Source organism: Egretta garzetta, unplaced genomic scaffold (genome assembly GCF_000687185.1).
Source record: "Egretta garzetta isolate BGI_Z169 unplaced genomic scaffold, ASM68718v1 scaffold25, whole genome shotgun sequence".
In the NCBI taxonomy this organism is placed as follows: domain Eukaryota; kingdom Metazoa; phylum Chordata; class Aves; order Pelecaniformes; family Ardeidae; genus Egretta; species Egretta garzetta.
Window position 1 is genome coordinate 2810583 of NW_009259800.1, and position 20415 is coordinate 2830997.

General features: G+C 38.1%; 1 protein-coding gene across 7 annotated transcripts in view; it reads left to right on the top strand.

The window, feature by feature from the left end:
- Positions 1–20415, top strand: part of GOLGA3 (golgin A3) — a 34841-nt gene that overhangs the window by 9895 nt on the left and 4531 nt on the right. For 2 of the 7 annotated variants that reach the window (XM_035895382.1, XM_035895387.1), the window contains exons 6-25: positions 599–905; positions 1519–1721; positions 2068–2205; positions 3172–3333; positions 4143–4511; positions 5728–5805; positions 6474–6737; positions 7244–7338; positions 8042–8258; positions 9005–9148; positions 9801–9998; positions 10547–10663; positions 11059–11198; positions 12011–12143; positions 12353–12475; positions 12902–13066; positions 14050–14213; positions 15195–16267; positions 17810–18097; positions 18160–18676. In XM_035895382.1, coding sequence (XP_035751275.1) covers positions 599–905; positions 1519–1721; positions 2068–2205; positions 3172–3333; positions 4143–4511; positions 5728–5805; positions 6474–6737; positions 7244–7338; positions 8042–8258; positions 9005–9148; positions 9801–9998; positions 10547–10663; positions 11059–11198; positions 12011–12143; positions 12353–12475; positions 12902–13066; positions 14050–14213; positions 15195–15402 — 3225 coding nt within the window. In that variant the 3' untranslated portion in view covers positions 15403–16267; positions 17810–18097; positions 18160–18676. Of the gene's footprint in view, positions 1–598; positions 906–1518; positions 1722–2067; positions 2206–3171; positions 3334–4142; positions 4512–5727; positions 5806–6473; positions 6738–7243; positions 7339–8041; positions 8259–9004; positions 9149–9800; positions 9999–10546; positions 10664–11058; positions 11199–12010; positions 12144–12352; positions 12476–12901; positions 13067–14049; positions 14214–15194; positions 16268–16594; positions 17027–17809; positions 18098–18159; positions 18677–19872; positions 20373–20415 lie in introns of those variants that run through there. The other 5 variants (XM_035895384.1, XM_035895383.1, XM_035895385.1 and 2 more) reach the window with 5 other exon arrangements.

The window sequence follows — 20415 nt, forward strand, 5'->3', positions numbered from 1 at the left end:
GCAGGTCGACCTTGGAGCCGGCTGGCATTGGCTCTGTTGGACACAGGGGAAGCTTCTGGCAGCTTCTCACAGAAACCACTCCTGTAGCTCCCCCACTACCAAAATGTTGCCATGCAGATGCTTCAGAGGATAAATATAAAGTTAGTAAAGTCTTCAAAGGCTTTAAAAAAAAAAAAAAAAAGAAAAAAAAAAGGATTGTTTGGGGGTTTTTAAGTCAAATTAAAGGAGAGATGATAAATCCAGAGTAATGCTAGCAATTTCTATATAGCTGTATTTTTCTCTTTGTATTGATTGATGGTATGACATATAATAGAAAGCATTCTTCTTTCTATTTCTAAAGTGTGGAAACGCAGGTCTTATTAAAAATCCTGACAGGGCTACTGGCATATAACGCTGTATGTCTTGTCTGTGCTTTCCTCTGTATTTTCTTTGACTATTTGAAATACCTGCTAGGTGAGATGTCACTTTAAAAAAAGCAGCTTTTACAAGCAAGTGGTCTTTGCCTTAGCAAAGCTGTTTCACTGGGCATCTTCCTTAGTCAGCCATTAATGTATTTTCTTTTAAGACTTCAGTATTTTGATTTTCTGAACACATTTAGGCTCTCAAAGAGAAGACTGAACTACAAGCCCAACTTGCAGCTTTGAACATGAAGCTTCAGGCACAGATGGAGCACAGCCAAAACAGCCAGCAAAAGCAGGAATCTCTGAGCTCAGAAGTGGCCACATTAAAGCAGTCTTGCTGGGATCTGGAACGAGCGATGGCTGACCTGCAAAATACCTTGGAAGCAAAGAATGCTAGTTTGGCTTCTTCAAATAATGATTTGCAGTTAGCAGAGGAGCAGTACCAAAGACTCCTACTGAAGGTTGAAGATATGCAAAAAAATGTTCTCACCAGAGACAGCACAGGTGGGATGATGTAAATGTCAATCTTCAAAATTTGTTCTTCCATAAGTCATTTTGTTTCAAAATTATTTTGAATTCCAGGAAGAAGGAATTTTAATTTGTGTTTTGTTGATGTCATACTAATAAAATGGTCTGAATTTTAAGATGATTGGATTTTATTTTCTGTCACAGAAGTGCCACAATTTGCAAAGTGCCACTGCCAGCTTGGAGTGGGAGGCATAAATATTTAGTAACTGACAGAGGACTAATGGTTTTTAGAAAATTGTACAAATATTGGTTTGTAATGATGACTACGTGTCAGGATACCTGCTTCCTGATTTTTAATTAGTTCATATTTTCTGCCTCTAAGGGACTAATGCTTATAGAAGTGAGTCATTTATTTTAATTTTATTCTGCTTATGACCCAACACTTCGGATTCTAGCACTACCCCTCACTTTTGCAGGAAAAGCCAATCTTTATTTAATTAGGCATATATGTTTTTGTTCAAAAAGGGAAAAAAAAAAAAAAGGAGGGGAAAAAAAAAGCTATGAATATAGCAATAATCCTTGAAAATGTGTGCATAAAAATAGAACGATGGAGTGCGCTAGTCCAAGTTCTTTATTTTTCTTTTTCTAGTTCATGATCTGCGACAGCAGCTGGCTTCCTTACAGAACCAGCTTCAGAAGGTGCAGTTGGAACGGACCACACTGACCAATAAGCTAAAGGCATCTGAAACAGAAATCTCATCGCTCCAAAATGTGCGACAGTGGTACCAGCAGCAGCTTGTGCTAGCACAGGAGGCCCGTGTCAGGCTACAGAGCGAGATGGCCAATATACAGGTATTATGATCTACTTGCACATGGGAGAACTGAGAATCTGTTCTTTTTTATGTGAGTTTTATCCACAGGGCACTGTTTATGAGCTTGGACAAGGGACTCATTCTTCAGGTGGAAAGCAGGCAGGAATAGTGCTTTGGTTTTCATCATGAAGTGTTAGTTCACATTAATGCTGAGGCATAAATTTAACCAAATCACTTGCCTTCTGTGGATGAATATCTGCAGTGCCGTGACACGGACACAGATAGATTGAATGTGACTTTTCTTTTTTCTGAAACTCTTAAATTCACTGTCCAGATTTTGAGTGTTTGTATTTAATCTGTGATGTATTTTTTTTTCCTTCCTTTAGGCTGGGCAGATGACTCAAGCAGGTATGTTGGAACATCTCAAACTAGAGAACGTGGCATTGTCTCAGCAGCTGACTGAAACCCAGCACAGATCCATTAAAGAAAAGGAACGTATTGCAGCACAGCTGCAAAATATTGAGGTATGGTTGTAGGTGGTCTTCACGAATTATGTTCTGCCTAGGTTGTGTATTTAGGTTTTGCAAACTCAAGGCTATTCTGGCAAAGCAGCATAGTATTCTTATGAATTGATTCAAATGCTGCATTATAAAACCAGTAAATATTTCAGAGCAAATAAATTTGCATGCCATTATGAACAGTAAGAGGTAGCAAGGCCATATGTTTCCCATTCCAAGGTGATACTTGCATTTTCAGCTCTGGTATTTGTTTTTAATTGAATTTTAAAGGTGAATGTAAACGTTCTCCTTTGCCCATTTATGAACTTTCAAAGAGAAAACTTATTTGGAAGTTAAACTAAGTCAGTTAAGTGCTTCTTAAGTGTGTGAAATTGCTCAGTATTCAAGTTTGTCCCTTCTGCCCTCCTGTAAGAAAAAATGGGTAAAATCTGAAGTGCAGTACACTTGCTTTCAAAGCACTTGGAACCTTAAATGCCATTGAATTTCAGTGACATTGCTGCTTGTAAGTCTCAAAGATCAGTAAAGCAGCAGATCAGTGGAACCACCCTGTCTCCAGTGTTACTAATAGTGGTTGCATAAATTACAGGAATTGCTATTTCACCGAGTAACTACAGCATCCAAGGAATCTTTAAAGTTTCAGAATTTTTTGAAACAGCTTAATTTTAATACAGACTCTTTTTCTTTACATCAATTTAGAAAGGATATGGTGTTATTTAAGAGGAATTCTGATTATCACAAGTATACAGGACATACACTGTTATTCTAAGGTGTCTTAAATATATGAACGGGTGACTTCAATAAAGACATACAGGTGTGTAAGGCGGACATCACAATTATTTTTGCTTGTGTCTTTTCTCTAGAAATTTTGTTGATAATTTACCTTTTTCTTTTCCTCTTCTTCTTTTTCTTCTTTTTCCTCCCCTCTTCTTCCATGGAAATTGTAAAAGTTGATTCCTTGCTTTTTCTGTGCAGGCTGACATGTTAGATCAAGAAGCTGCCTTTATGCAGATCCAGGAGGCTAAAACTATGGTGGAAGAAGACTTGCAGAGAAAACTAGAGGAGTTTGAGGATGAGAAAGAACAGCTTCAGAAAATGGCTGATTCTGCAGCAACATTGGAGCAAGAATTGGAACAGGTAGACTATTGTTAGGCAACTTCCCAAGGGTTTCAAGGGCTTATTTGGCTGAAAAGGCAATAGTAAATAGATCCTGAGCTCTAAGCTTTTTTAAAACCTGAAAGATTGCTGCAAAAAATGAAGTCCATATCAAAGTCACTCTGTCCCAGGTGAAAAGGCTCCCCCCCTCCCCTTTTTTTTTAACCATCTCAGTAACAGTACTTTTTTTGAAGTTTCAGGACTGCTGTCTTGTAGATTTTTTTTTTTTTTAAGTGCGTACAGTATGTGATTATCCGAACTATAGAAAAGAAGCATAGATCCATGTTCAAATTGGTAAGCAGTCAGGAATCATTACATATACTTACAGCGTAATAAATCTGCACTTCACTACAGAGTCCTACTGTAACCTCGTAACGTTACAAAGGCAGCATGTCAAGCGCTGGAATGAGATGAAGTATGTGATAGCTCAGTATTATGTTCCATGTAATTATATGGCATTATCATTAATAACACTGAATTTACCTGGTATATCTACTCTGGACACGTTTTTCCAATAAAAACTTTGAATACTGTGAATCTTAAGAATATTTTAGGTCTGTCATTCTGGTCGTTGCTTAGCCTGTAAGATTACAGATGCTGCAGAAGGCAATCAATGCAATTAATAGAGCAAATAGAAGAAGTAGCCTAGGAAAGTTAAAAAATATTTTCACCTTCTGCTATTTTCTCCTAGAAGCCAAAATACTATTTGAAATATTTTATTTTGATTGGAGTGCATTTGCAGAGATAACATTTATTTTGTATGAATTTAATCCTAAAATACTTCTTCTCAGGTCAAGTTGACTTTGCATCAGCGAGATCTGCAGCTTGAATCTTTACAGCAAGAACACCTAGACTTAATGAAGCAATTCACTCTGACCCAAGAGACACTGCACACCAAAGAGCAGTCCCTGGATGACCTGCAAACACAGTATGATGAACTGAAGGCCAGACTAGAGGAGTTCCAAAGTGATGCTACTTCTAAAGATGATATGATCCAGTATTTGCAGAATGAGAAGATTGTCCTGGAAGTAGCTCTGCAGGCAGCAAAAGCAAGCAAAGAGCAACTTGACGAAGGAGCAATGCGTCTTGGGGAAGATACAGAAGTAGCATCAGAAATCTTGGAACAACTGAGGCAAGAAATGGCAATCAAGTCAACCCAGGTAATGAATCCCTAAAAGTATCTTATTTAAAGTAGCTGTTGCGGGCAAGTATTGCCACAGTCACGTGATAGAGCCAATTACATGAGAGAAGGATGGTACATCTGAGTTTGTATACATGAATAGTTGCAAGATTCAGCTAGTGGGAATATTTTAGTCGGTTCTCTCATTTTTCCCTGTGGTTGACTACCTGACACTTTACATCCTGTTATATCATTGATGAGCTTACAGTTTAATATCCCTTGGTATCTATATACGTTTATGCATTTGTGTGGCATGGGATGGGAAGCTGAGGATAACTGATCTTGTTCTGTCTGTTTCCAAGAGCCACTATCTTTCTAAAATCCAGCAGTTTTAAAACTCAATAATTTTGAGTACAGATCACAGTTTCGTAAGAGGTTTTTTGGCGTGCTCCTTTTCTGTGGCACTGTGGGCCAAACTTATGCAGTAATTTGGTCGTGTTTAATTGTGCCTTTTCTCCTGAAACAATATACCAGGGTTTGCTTTTGTGTATTGCTGTATACCAGCTGAGGCTTTTTTTTTTTCTCGTCACTGAACTATTTTACAAGATCAAGCCTAATGCATATCCTTATTCTCTCTGTGGCTGCTTTAAATTATGGTGACTCTTCCTTTTACACCTTAGTTTGATAGTCGCATAATGCTCTGTAACTTTTAGGACATCCAAGTTCCATAGCAAGAGCTTTCTTACTGAATCACGGTAATGACGAGTTCCTGGTAATCTTTAGAGATTTCTTTTGAAGATAATAATGGGACTTGATAGTATTACCAATAGAAGTATTGAAGAACTATGGAAATATATTTAACCTAAAGACTTTTTTTTTTCCTTCAAAACCAGATGGTTTCTTCATTTGATCATGTATGCGTGAACGAGTGCCATGCAGATACAACCTATGTACACTAGTGATGCATACTAAAACTTTAATGGCAGGATAAGGGGACTTCATGCATTTCTGAGGGTTGACAAGGCTCACTGTGTGGTGACTTGTGTGAATGTATTTCTGTATAAAACCTTGTGTTATCTAACAGCACCGTTGAGATGCCTAGTCAGAAACACTAGATTCTCATTAGATTAGACAATTGCCTCATTAGATTAGGCAACTGGTACAAGCATAGCAAAAGATACTGTCACTGCTTGAAGTAACGTAGAATATGACATTTGGCATGTAAAGCAATGCGTTTGCTTTTTTCCCTCTGGCAGGTAGAAAATCTGCAACAAGAAAATGCCAGCCTTAAAAAACAGGTTCAAAAAGTGAAGGAACAGTTCCTGCAGCAGAAGGTAAGCAAAACCAATTTCAAAGAACTAAACCCAAGGAATATACTTTTTTTTTTTACAGTGAACGCATATACTTCTTAGGGGTTTGTGAGGACACTTGAATCAATTTTCTGTATCAAAGAACTCTGTGACATAATTATACAGTTTCTGTATTTCATACAGTTGAATTTTTATCTGTGGCTAACGTAAAAGCAGATCCACCAATGAATTCATGCTTTCATTGGACTTCAGGGAGTTAGCAAAATGATCCAACATATTCAAAGTCTCTCTGGTTTGTTGGCACTAGATTTGCTTTTGCAAAACCACTCAAGAAAATCTTCAAGCGTTGTCATTTTACAATTAGTGTAGTTTTAAAAAAAGGCACGTAGTTAGTGCAGTTCTGTAAAGAATGTGAAGAAGAGTATTCCATACTGCTATAAACACTCTTACTCAGAGGTTTTTTATGAACTGCTGATACATAGTGGTATTTGATATCTGAGCTTACATAAAAGTCTTTGAACCAGGGTACATATGTTACAGAAGATGATGCTGATTTGTATTCTTTCACACACACACATAGTCCACCCCCTGCAACTGAAAGAATATCAGTAATTACTGTATAATAAATTGCTTTTAAATTTGTAAAGCTGTAACAGAGGTGACACTGTCCTCTTGAAACTTTTGTGTCCAAGGTAATGGTGGAAGCTTATCGAAGAGATGCAAGTTCTAAGGACCAGCTGATCAGCGAACTAAAAGCTACAAAGAAGCGTCTGGACTCAGAAGTGAAAGAGTTAAAACGAGAGCTACTGAAAATTCAAGTTGAAAAACAGTCACTTGAATCTGAACATTCAAAACTACAGAAGGAAGTATCTCAGGTTCACCAGCAGATGGTGGAAATAGAAAATCATCTTCAGTCAGTGCAGAAAGAACGAGACGATATGGAAACACGCCTACAGGTATGGAAGGTGTTAAGCTTTGGACTTTGAGAGTGCTACGTCCAGGATACATTGCTATTTCTATTAACTTTGGAAGTAAACAGAATGACCACCTGCAAGTTGAGGTTCTTATATCGATATTGTCTATATATTTGAGCATATATCTACCAACATTCTGCAAATACATGACTGCTTATTAACATCCCATGTAAGTAAGTGGGGAGAAGCACGCTACAGGAGTGGTAGAAGTGTGATGTGGAGGGAGTTTCCTTGGTCTCAAAGTGAACCTCATCTGAGAGCAAAGACCAAACTAGAACTCTGTTCATACATGTTATGGTGGTGGCTACAGAGGGAAGAATTAAAGAAGAAATAAAAGGGAATGAGAAAGGAGATGGAGAACCTTGGAACAGTTTACGTTTGGAGATGGAAGTAATTTTGAAATTTTGTGCTGCTTCTTCTATAATCCAACATAGAGCAAACATGCTTTTGTTCTTACTCTCATGGTGCTTTTTTTCCTTCCTATTAAGTCTTTGCAGTTCGATAAGGAACAAATGGTATCCCTCACTGAGGCAAACCAGGTGTTAAAACAGCAAGTAGAACAAATGCAAGAAGAAGCAAAAAAGTAAGTGTTCTTTTAGCTCAGACAAAAGAACTATAGCATTTGTTTTCCATATTCACCTTTTTAGCAATCACTCTTTTTTTTTTTTTTTATTCCCTAGTCTTTCCTTTGGGAAATATAATTAGTCAGAGAGTGACAGAGTCATATCCATGGCAAAGTGTTGGTAGCACACTGTGCAAGAGTTGCAGCTTCTCCTCTGATTCACTTCTGCTTTTAACCAACAGTCTCTGCCATACAACATACATATCGGAGCTAATACTAATTACCATTCACTGCATTTTAGCCTTGACTGGCTAGAACACTGGCATTAATGAGAACCACTTTTTTTTTTCCACCGGTGATCACAGGGGTTTTATGACACCTGACACATCCACCAAGGATATCAGACTAGATTGGACTCTTACTCTAAGTTCTGTGTTATTTTTAGAGGGTGTAGTATACATTCCTTTATACTGGAGTTCTAATACTTCTGACAAAGACCTCTTCATTACCATAAGTATTTTCTTAGAATGTTATCAAGAGTCTTCAAGCTATTGTCTTTCAAAGGGCCCAGTTGTACCTTACCAACCTGATGGCTTTCTCTGATGAGGTGGGTGACTCTGGGGAAAAAGGGGAGAAAAGTAGATGTTGTTTTTCATTGGGCCATGTGAAAAATTTAGTAGTGTTTTTGGTTTTACCTGATGTTTTGTTTTTCCTTTCACTCCAGGGCCATTACTGAGCAGAAACAGAAAATGAAGCGTCTAGGGTCAGATCTGACGAGTGCTCAGAAAGAGATGAAAGCAAAACATAAAGCCTATGAGAATGCAGTTAGCATTCTTAGTCGTCGGCTGCAGGAATCTCTTGCTGCAAAGGAGTTTGCTGAAGCGGAGTTGAGCAAACTAAAAGCACAAATCACTGATGGTGGAAACAACCAGATTGCTCAAGTATGCAGATGTTTTTTAACATTGTTAGTACAAAGATAGTGCTATCTTGTTATTACATATAAGTCTTGAAATACTATTTTACACTGAAGTGATGAAAATATTTGGAATATAAAGCTAGGTAAGAACATGGTATCAGTGTTCTGAGCACTGGGAATTTCCTTAACTATATTTGAGAGAGGTGATTTGGCAAGGTTGGTGGGGTTTTTTTTTTATTTTTATTTTACTTGCATCTTTCAGGTTACCAATTGTAATCCAAGCTCAAGAGGATGATCAGCCTTAGTGCTAAATTTCCTGAATAATTTTTATTGTTGGTTTGGTTTTGGTGGTTTTTGTTCAGTTGGTTTTGGGTTGGTGGTTTGTTTTGGTTTTTTTGGTTTTTTTTTTTTGAAAGGCTCAGCATCTGAAGATTTTCCAAAATTCTAACTCTTACTGCTTTTTTTCTTATTGGCAGTTAAAAGTTCTTCAGGGTAGCCATAACTTACTTATACATGTTATGCCTGTGATAAGAAAATTAATTTGCTGGATGCAAGGGTCGAAAGCTATGAGCAAGACCTTTACATTAAGCACTAGCACCTCATTTAATATTTGCTAGAGAAGTAGGCTTTTTAACAAAACCAAAATTACTCCTGTAGATGGGTGATATATGGGGGTTGGACTAGATGACCTCTAGGGGTCCCTTCCAACCCAAACCATTCTATGATTACGATTCTATGATTAATCACGCTTGTGATCCCTTTTGTCTTTAGGAAAGGATTCAAGCTCTGGAAACAGAATTGCAAGCTGTTAGCAGCAGTAAGTTGATGCTGGAAAAAGAGTTGCAAGAAGTGATTTCACTTACCAGCCAGGAACTTGAAGAATACAGAGAGAAAGTGCTGGAACTTGAGGATGAGGTGACTGCTTGAATTTGCATGATCGATGGGAAGGTGACAGTAAAAAGTGCCTGAGAGGCAGGGAGAAATGTTAGCACCATAATTTTATTTAAACAGTGCAGGAAATCAGAACCTTACATAGGAAACATTGTGTCAGTGACACTTGCTAATTTTGCTGCCCTGTGCTGGTTCTTCATTTTTTTCATGAATCATTGTTGTATAGGGGAAAAGAAGGTGAGAGAGAAAAGTAGTTCCTGTGTTAAATGCCAGCTGTCTGGTCATGAGACAGTGAGGATGCATGAATCATTGTCTATTTGAAGTCATGGATGCTTAGTGATTTTGAGGGCAGGGTGGTGATGTTCAGTTGTAGAGTTGCATAAAAAAATTATATATATCGACTACTCTTGATCTGCACCGGAACGGTACTCCTGGATTCTGCTTTCTAGCAAGCATTTTAGTCTTCCAAAAGGAAAAAATAAAAAATACCTAACTGAACTTATTTTGAAGTGTTCATTTAAAAAAAGAAATGGAAAAAAAAGAAATCCCACTCTGGGGAAAGCAAGACATCTAATGAGTTTAGCTCACAACTTCTTTGTGGTAGTAATGTGGAGTTCTTTGGTTTTTGTTTGTTTGATTTGTGTGATTTGGTTTTTTTATTTTCCTTTGGCTATAGCTTCAGGAATCTAGAGGCTTCAGGAAGAAGATAAAACGTTTAGAAGAAATTAATAAGAAGTTGGCCCTTGAACTGGAGCATGAACGTGGAAAACTTACAGGTCTTAGTCAGTCCAATGCTGCTTTGCGGGAGCACAACAATATCCTAGAAACAGCATTAGCAAAAAGAGAGGCAGACTTGGTACAACTGAATCTACAGGTATTTAACCTTATGATATAATATCTTCAGAAAGGAATTAACTTATATTTCTGATAACAGGATGTAGACATCATCACTCATATGATACAAAGTTGGTGCATTTTCTCCAGACCTGGGTCTCCCATGTGTTGTGTAACAGCAGTAATACAGGGGGCTAAACAAGAGATCAGAAATGAGACTTTGCACTAGAGAGAGCTGTTTCTTACGGAAAAAACCAAATCACACTAAAATATTTGCAATAGTGAAAGTGTGGCTCACTTAAGTTAGTTGGAATATACAAACTGTGTTACCTACAGACTCACTGAGATGAACAATTACATGTAATATATTTGTGGTGTATAAGCAAATGGGAATATAGGCAGTGAGCTACCATTTAACCATAGCTACTTTTAAGGTTGAAGGGTACCATGAAGAAAGAGTTATCAGTGAACAGCAGAGAGGTTCTGCAATCCATGCATTGGCTTGTGTTTATATTTCCTCTACCGGCATTTCTGGTCTTCCAGGGAGACCACACAAAATGTGTGTGTGTTTTTTGTGACATGATACAGGTTCAGGCAGTCCTAAAGCGGAAAGAGGAAGAGGATCAGCAAATGCAGCAACTTATTCAAGCTTTACAGGCTTCCTTAGAGAAAGAAAAGTCAAAAGTTAAAGACCTTAAGAAGCAGGTAATGGCTGATCTTTTGTTTTATTTACTCAGAAGGTGACTCAAATGTAAAGTATTTGAAAAGTAGCTTGAAACAAAATCTGTGCTTTATAACATACTGCTTCCTGCAGAGTCTCTTCATGTCATGCATTGGACATATGCTGAAGTGAATGTACTTCATCCAAAAATGCACAGTGAAGCAGCAGTCTGGCAAATGTGCTTCTTCCATTATATATAATTATTAACTGCCATTAGCGTTAATAAGGATAACAACACTAATAATAAGTTTTTTAGACAAAAAGAGAAGTGTTAACAGCTGCACAACTTACTCCTTGATTTGTTTTGTACCCGTTTAGTCCAGCTCCCTTTATGATTCACCTACAGTGATAAATCATCTTTATTTTTTTTTTCTTGTAGGAAGCAGCAGCCAAAGCAGATGCAGCACATAACCGCCGTCATTACAGAGCTGCTGTGCTTGAGCTCAGTGAAATCAAGAAAGAGCTACATGCCAAAGAACAGCTTGTCCTAGCCCTTCAGGTTGAAGTGGACAAACTGCAGTAAGTAAATGTCCCAAGTTCTTAGAGAATAGCAAATAAAACAAATCCTCTCGAAAAAGCCATGCATTAATCAATTTTTGGTTTTGCCACTCTGGACTCTGGAGTGGATTATATTGAAATGTACGCAAGCTGAGCCTGACCATAAGATGTGTGTTTGGACTCAAGGTGAATACTTGCATTTTTCTGTCTCTTCCTAATTCAGTTAGACCTGATGTGCGCTGTATTTAGGCTTCACCATCTGCTTTTTTTACCGTTTCGACACAGATTTCTACTGTTTTATGTTACTAGTAAAAATTAACCTTCATGTGTATCCCTTTATTCTTCTCTTTCACATCCCTGAGGAACTACATAGAGGATAAATTTGGTTGTTGAATATATTCCACAATAGATTCAAATTCAATTTGTTGTATAGAAGATATTTTCTTAAATTATAAGAAATTATCAGACCTACATGAGAGAATTGGATATCAGGTTAACCCTATTCCTCCTAAAACAAAAGCAAAATTGCTGACAGGTTTCGTGTTTTGGTTTGGTTTTTTACTGTGTAATCTATTGTTTGTAATTGAACTATTACTAGTGCTCAAGGAAATTTTTTTTTTGCAATATTTAATAATATATTCATGCGTCTGTCTCAAATCTTTTTGTGATTTAACTCTTGCTGTGAGTGTGTTGGCAAAGCCTTCAGTCAAAGCTATAACTAACCAGGTTCCATGCACTGTCATGTCATTTATGGTTACATAGCTAACCCAGTGAAGCACTTGTTTTAAAGGACAGATCGAATAACTGCTGTGTCTGTTAATCCTGCTGTGCAGGGTAGAAGATGAAAAACATTCCCAGGAGGTATCACAGTTTCAGCAAGAGCTGGCAGAAGCCAGGTCTCAGCTCCAACTTCTGCAGAAAAAGCTGGATGACAAGCTTAGTGAACAGCCTGTAGTAAACCAAGAGGTAAAAACTAACTACACATTTACTGTGTTTATCCTTATTTATGATGCATTTTATGACTTCATTGGTCTTTAATTCAGTGTTTTTTAATGAAGTTTTGCTAGGTTTTCTTAGAACCCGCAAAGGTTCATGAGACATAATAGCATTTTTCAGATTGTGTGGTTGATTGCACCTATAGATAATTCTACAGCTACTTTTCCCTCCCCCGGTAGGTGGAAGACCTCAAGTGGGAAGTGGAACAAAAAGAAAGAGAAATTGAAACACTTAAGCAGCAGCTGGATATGAGTGAGCAGCGCAGCCGCAAGGAGTTAGAAGGGATACAAGTTGTCATGCAGGTATTTAGTCTAGCTGGTGGAGATTCTGATGGATAACTGTAGGGGGATAATTAAAACCAGTATTTTTACTGTTTAAAAGCAAACTTACACCGATAGTTTTCTGATACTTTTTTTTTAATACATTTTTATTCATAAAAACTTATTCACTGTCTGTTTTGCAATGTCTTTACTTCTCAGTTTTACTTTGACTGTGCTGTTAGCTTCTTATTTCCTTGACCTTATGCCATTGAAACAGGCTACTGACTTTTTTAATATTATTTTCTGCCAGGGCAAACTGGTTTCAAATAGCAGCGTTCTGTGTTGCTGCTGCTTCTAGTTTCCCCTGGAAACTAAAGGGGGAAAAAAAAAAAGATAAAAACATCTGTTGGCTGGATTTTTTTATACCATTTCCCTGTATTACATTGATTCTCTTCTTTTCCCATTTAGAATATCAAGACTGAGTTGGAAATGGTGAGGGAAGACCTGTCAGCGACTCAGAAGGATAAGTTTATGCTGCAGGCTAAAGTGACTGAACTGAAGAACAGCATGAAGTCTCTGCTGCAGCAGAACCAACAACTGAAGTTGGACCTGAAGCATGGCAAGATGAAGAAGGTATTTAAATAGGAAGAATACATGTTGTAGGGTACCAGAAAATACTCCACTAATGCTTTTAAATTTAAGTACCGGAAAACACTCTGCTGCAGGAAACCTGGTGAAAACTCTGACTGAAATGCCTGCCTGTGATACAGACTTACTGCTGTTCTGATATTTAAATGATAAATACAGGAAGATTTGCAGGCAAAAGTAACTGTACTGATCTTGACTTCCCACTTTTTACTTGAGAAATCTTTGTGTTTAGTGTATTGTCTGATGTTTACATTTTGACTTATAAAGCAAAAAGGTAGCACTTAATAATGAATCATGGGCAAATACAGAGTTAATACCTTCACGTTCATGGGTTTATCCTTTCCATACTGTCTAGTTTTTCATCCTTCCACAGTTTTAAAAGGCAACTATTAGTGGTTCCTTTGAGTTTTCTGACTTGCTACTGAGTACACAGAAAATGCAGTAAGAGTAGATCTCTTGCTCTTTCCCAAAAAAATTCCCTCCCCGAAGTAATTCTCTTAGACAGAATTTCGTCTGGAAGTCTCTGTTTCATTCTTTTAGACATTGGTCCTGATGCCTAATCCTACAGGTTCCAGAACTTCCAAAAGGATTTCTTTGGTTGTACTTAACTGATTTTATTTTTTTTTCTGAATTACTCTTAACTATACTGAAAGAATATTATTAAAACTTGTTGTGAAGATCCAAGTCATTTGCTTTAAATCCTTCCTGGTTTATTTCTTTAGTAGGATGAGTTCTTGAGTAGGTCCTTCTAGGTGCTGTTTGTTTAACTTATGAGCATGGCTAGCAGATGACATGGAGTTAGGAATTTTTGCTTGTGACCATGAGACTTAACATGAATGTGCTTCTGATTCCTGCTCTATAATACAGATAGGTACCAGTAGTGTGATATGAGAGACTCCATGTGGTAAAAATCACACTGATGAAATAACTTAATTGTATTTCTGGCTCTTCTTTTTTTCCTTTATCAGAGGAAGGAACTGAAAGGAGAGAATAACTCTTCAAATCCTGTGACTCCAGTCAAGATTCCTGATTGTCCAGTGCCTGCTGCCTTGCTGGAAGAGCTGTTGAAACCATCGACAGCTGTGAGCAAGGAGCCTTTAAAAAATCTGAACAGCTGTCTCCGGCAATTAAAGTATGACCTGTTATTTTCAACCATATTAAATAATCTTAGAAATGTTTCCAAGAAACCAGCTGCCAGCCTAAGCAAAAACGGATTTGTAAAATGAAGTCTATTCCTCTTTCTGGGACTATATTTAGGACAGTAGGATGTTCTGTCATTGTAAGTGCTTGCTTTTATGGAAATGAAATGCCTTTACAATAAACTAGACAAAATATCCATCCTAAATCGTACACAGCAGAAAAAAACAGAAACTGCTTTTTCTTGTTGTTCTTGCTGGTGAAAAAGCTGGTGTTTCTCTTCACAGCATCAGAAAGGCTGCTGATAGGAGCCCAGGCAGTGTGTTAATAAAATCTCTACGGAGGAAGTTCACTCTGCCAAAAATGTGTTTTCAGGTCTTCCTTTGCAAGGTTGCACGTGAGATTCTGAGCAGGAAAGGTACAACTTCAGGAAGATGGGGAGTTCAGGTTGTTAGGAGAACTGAGCTGCAATTACAACCTCAGTTGATGTTTGAGGGGAGCGAGCCTGTGATAATGTTCTGTGATCCTGTACTACCAGACTAGTTGCTTTGCTAAATCGGTGTCTGATTAAAATCATAACGTGTTTATCTAGTTATTTTTCTGTGCTGTTTTCCTCACCTCTACCTACCACGTTGTCTTTTACGCCTGCAAGAGTACCACGTTCATCAGATTGCAGTCACTAAGTGTCTTTACAGAGGAAACAGTGCTGCATCATCCCTGGCAATGAGTATGTGCAGCAAAGGAGCTGCTGCATTGTTGGCCCTTATTTTTGAATTAAGCATATTGTATTTGTTTTGCTCTTGAAAGACAGACAGTTCCTAAGGTTCCTGTAGACTTCCTTCTCTCATATACAGCTACAGCTTACATAGTCTCGGAGTAGGTATCAAGAATTAGAAAAGTAATTTTCTGATGTTGCATTTAGCAGTTATCTTTCTGCTTGTTAATTTTGCTTTTTTGTTCCCAATACTTCTAAAAGGCAAGAAATGGACAGCCTTCAGCGCCAGATGGAGGAACACACCATTACAGTACATGAATCAATGTCTTCGTGGACTCAGATCGAGGGGCAGCTAATGGACCTTACGTCTACCAGTCCTGCAACTGCAGCAGACCAGCAGGAGATTACTACTCTAGATGAAAAGAAACAGAATTGTAGTGTTAGTGACAAGGAAGCTTTGACACTATAACCTCCTTATCAGTTGTCTTTCCTCCTATTGCTTTAATTATGTAAACAAATCTTTATCAAAATTATTTATTTATTTCATTTTTAAAAATGGTGTTCAGAGTTGTGCTTTTGCCTGTAGAAGCAAAGGGCATGGTTTTGAGAAACTGGTGTAATACTAAATGCAGAACATGCTATTCCAAGGGTTTGTTTGAAACCTTACCATAATAATTCTGTCATGTTGGGACTGCCAAGTGGTAAATGTAGCACATTTTGGGGTTTAGGAAGAGATTCAGATGAAGGTTTACAAAGAGGTCAAGAAGAACATCTGGTTCCAGGTCTGTATTTGTTCAATCTGGGTGAATTTGTTAAAGACTGACTGTTAATTATGTAACATCTGGGGTTTGGTGTGCGTTTTTTGGCTTTTTGGGTTTTTTGTTTGTTTGTTTTAATTTGGGAGGGGCAGGAGGGTGTGTTTTTTTCCCCCATCTTGGGTTGTATCCAAATGACGGGGAAAAATAAGTTCTGCTCATGTTCAGCCATTAGCAGCAGTTCAGAACTGGATATTCTGAGCGTCCTCTCTCTTTCCACCTGTAATCTCTTATTCTTGAAAGTCAGATTACAGATATCTGCATTTAAAGAAAAGAAAAAAATTCATTTGAAGCCATTTCTAGTTATGAAGATGACCTCTGACCTATAGCAAAAGAAACAAGACTGTAAAGACAAGCAATGTGGACCGGTATGTATCGTTGGCAGATTTGCCTGGGATGTTTTCTGAAGTATCAGTTTTTTTCTTACAGTCGCAGGCCAGTAGGGAGCTTTTGCTTCACTGCACAAACACTTCTTGCACCTTTTTAGTTCAACTGTTGAAGTAGACACCCTTAAAAAAGGTATGCGTGTTTACATATATATATATAAGAAAAAAATCATAATTTTCTGATTTTGAATATCTGTTTTAATATGCTTATATACTGTAAGTTAAGGCTGACACAAGGTTTTTTGTTACTGTCATGGTTTTAATGTTACATTTAAGTTGGCTGGTTTTTTGACATACTGTACAAATGGCTTAGGGAAATTAGCCCCTAAAGCCAGAGCTTTTAGAAATGTAATTATTTTTACTTTAAAAGACAAAATTATAATGCTTATAAAATTATTATTTTTATTAGCTTTATCTTCTTCCTCACACTTCCCCTACTTTTTGCACCCTCTATTCCAAGGTGTCCACCATGAATGGAAATGTTGGTACTGTGGCAGCGCCTCTGCAGAGCACCTTGACTAGATTATTATTAAAGCAGCCCACTTTATATTCCTTCACCTTTAGTCCTGTTGTTCCGTGTGGCTCGTAGTGCAGTGATAAGCCCACCCTCTCCGCATTCAAAAATTCAGTGTGGAGGTACTGCTTCGCCTGATGTGCTAAGTGCTAAAGCACAAATCAAAATATACGCGACAGATTATTTGGAAGATTTAGTGGCAACTCATGTACTAGCATGTTTTTGTCTTTAAAATGTAAAGAAAGCAGGTCATTTACGTCCACTGTAGTTTGGCACTTAAGAAAGTACACGTAGATTAAGTGGCTGGGTTAAAAAACAAAAACTCTGGTTCATGTGTCTTTTCCAAAGAGACTGTTGCTGCTTTTGGATGGGTTTGGTTGTTGCGGGCGGGGGGGTGGGGATTATTGCAGTTTGCTTAGCAGTAAGGCAAAAAATAAGCAAACAAACAAAAACCCCAAACCCACCCATATTTATCCAAAGTTTGATTTCTCATAATTGCCAATTCAAGCTCTAGTCCAGTTGACCACTTTGCACTTACAGTGTTTATACAGACTGATTTAATACTCCTCAGCTACTGCATTTTAACTTAGATTTTATTGGGATCAAAGTCAAGTGATGCTAAAAGTGAAGATTTTGAAACTGGTGAAGGAAGAAGTGCATTAGTGTGGCATTAGGCATCATGCAGAATTACCAAACAATTCAAAGAAAAGTCAAAAGCTTTACAGACTAGCTTAGACGTGTTAATGCCTGCATACTGATGCAGTCTGCGTTGCAGAGTAAATGGTACTGATCATCTCGCGGTTCCTGAAATTGCCTGTATATTAAGCTCAAAGAAAAAAAAAAACAACCCACAGTATTTTTAAAGACCAAACTTAAAACTACGTAATGAGTAATATGCTCAGTACAAAAAAAAGTTATCAAATGTGCAGGATTTTAAATAAAATAACACTTGTGCAGCGTTAATGTTGCTGTTCACTTTAGTAAGTACACTGCCTACAGTTAAGAATCTATTATGTTTACTCACTTAAGTTTGGCAACAGCTGTATGAATAAAGGTTTTATCTGGTATCAGAGAAGCCAGAATTGTTAGAAAACTTTGTAGTTCTTCAGAATGTCTGCTCTCCTTTTTTGTATCAGTAATCGTACTGCATTCTGTTTTCAGTGCAGGGCTGCATTTTCTCCCAAGCTCCTTATAAAGACATAGAAGCTTATACAATCAAGTAGTCTTAGATGCATGTTTTTCCTTTTAAAGATGAGGGAGCTGAAGTGCTCAGCTTAGAGTTCTGCATTGACCCACCTGTCTCTATGAAAGTACCCGGACACTAGGTATTTGCATTTTATATTCACCATGTGTTTTTTCCACAAACAGCAGCACCATGCCATTTCCTTAAATGAAGGACAGACAGTGAGACTTGAGGGTCTAAATCTAGTGAGGTACTAAGTCAATTAAGTTACAGAAGTCACTGGGAAGCCTCCTAGAAGGAGCAAGGCCTTTTCTTTGAAGCTCATCAGCTTAAGGAAGTCACTGGGAAGCCTCCTAGAAGGAGCACGCAGCATGTGATGAAAGCAAGGCCTTTTCTTTGAAGCTCATCAGCTTAATTCTTAATTATCTGGAGAAACAGTTGCTGTTTTATTAAAAAGCCTCACCCTGAGGCTGAGCATGGTTGCTCTACAAAGCTTCAGGCCTCTGCTGTCTAGGCAATAAAACAAACTAGTTTATAGGAGTGAAAACTGCCTCCCCTCTGCCTGGCTGTAGCACTGCCAAATACATCAGAGGAAAATCTGAAGAATAATCTTAGAGATTTTTCTTTTCCTTTTTCAAGCACTGCATTAGAATGTATTTTCTGGGTCTGTTTCTTCAGTGGTTGCTGCCTACTGAACCAAGTCTTTTTGATGAAGGAGAAATGTCCCTGTAATGAGAGAATGTTTCCCAAGTGACGAAAGTTGGTAAATGCCACAGCATTACTTTTTCAGATGCTGTTGTGTTTTTGAGGAGTCTTGAATAATTGTGCATTTAAAAAAAAAAAAACAAAAAAAAACAAAACCAAAAAGCAACACCAAAAAAACCCCAAAACACAACAAAAACCCAGCAAACCCTACAATGGAAAAAAAATGTCAGTTACTGAGTCTCTGGTGTTGCTGAACATTGCATAATGCTCCACTCTATTGTCTTCCAGATTTCTTGGAAATATTTGTGCACTGTATTGGGATCAGCTGAGCCCCTTATCCACTCATGCAATGGGAGGATCTGATCCCATACTGCTTATTCAGGCAATATCCTAGCTGAAATCTATGAGAACTTCACATATGTCATGAGTAGAGTAATATCCAGAAGGAAAGTTCTAGTGCTCATATTTTCATGGATTACTTATTCCTCTTCCGGGGAGTGAACTGCAGTGGCATGGGTGTTTTACTGTTAGCTATGACAACATTAAAAGTGCACTGGGGACAGATAGTATTATCAATATAAATTTAACTTAAAAGATGACAAATTCACTCCTGGTGATGCAAAAGCTTGTGATGTATGTTTTATTAACTTTGCCGGGGAAGCGTGAATAGTTGCATGTGACTTGCTGTGACCAGAGCCTTTAAATATTTTCATGTGAAAGCAATTACAGTCCAAAGTAATTACTAACGCTCATCAGCTGTCATCTGATCAATCTTGTCTCCTACTAATGTGTAACACTTCAGTCGTGGGCAGTAGGGCAGCCTAATTTCCAATACAAATGCACAGATTTCTAGGGGAGGGAAAGATGTTCTGGGTATTGTACATGAAATACTGTTTGGTTTTATACATGACACTCAGTAATGTCTGCTTAGGCTGTGTTTGTACAGATAGAAGTTAATCATTTCATGTTCTTGAGTGGATAACCCAGGGGATGGAGGAGTTAACGCTATGTACAATTAATGTTTATGATCATACAAAGCATGATTATAAAAATAATGTGCATAGGAATTCCTTTAAAAGTTTTGTGCAATAAACTATTTTTGGTAAAGGGCTCCATGTTGTTTCTGTGTTTAAAGAGAAACTGGTGTCATCTTCTCTTTGGTTTTAGACAGTAATTTTTACATTTAGGCTTTTGAACATGCTCTCTATCCACCTTTAAGGAAAAAAAACAAACCTTATTTTGAAAGACTGCATTATTGCGTTTTGATTTTCCACTGATTTTTTTCATACATCTGCAATTGATTGTGCTTATATTTTCGTTACATTTACCTATCAAGGAAAGAAACGCAGTGAGTGTATGTCCCTTGGCCTGAAGCTTGAGTGTACAAAATGGAACAGTGCGGAAATGTCATCTTGATTCTAACTTAGCCCATTACCATGCTGAGGACAGAAATGACTGTACGTTGCTTTTTATATTAAACAGTGTGAGCTAAAGGGACGTTGTCAACTTCTTCAAGGCCTGCCATTTTGTATCGTCATTTAAACCAGCAGCTGACCGGGTTGTTTGTGGTACGAGGAGCCGCAGCTGTAAGGTAGTGATGTTACACCTGACGGGATGGCTGGTTTGGATCTGTGCACGGACTTGTTTCCTCCCCGGGCCCTGCCTTCTCCATGATTCTCCATCTCTGCTGGCTTCTCCCAGAGTGCTGCCGTGTCAAACTGTCGAGTCCTGCATTCTTTAAAGCATCTCTCTGCAGCCTCGGTCCAGACTCCTAACCCGCGCCTAGTCCGAGCCCAGTTAAACGCCGCTTTTTCACCCAGGACGGCCCCCGCCGAGGTAAGGGGCCGCGGCCCCGCTCGCCCCCGGGCTGGGGGCGGTG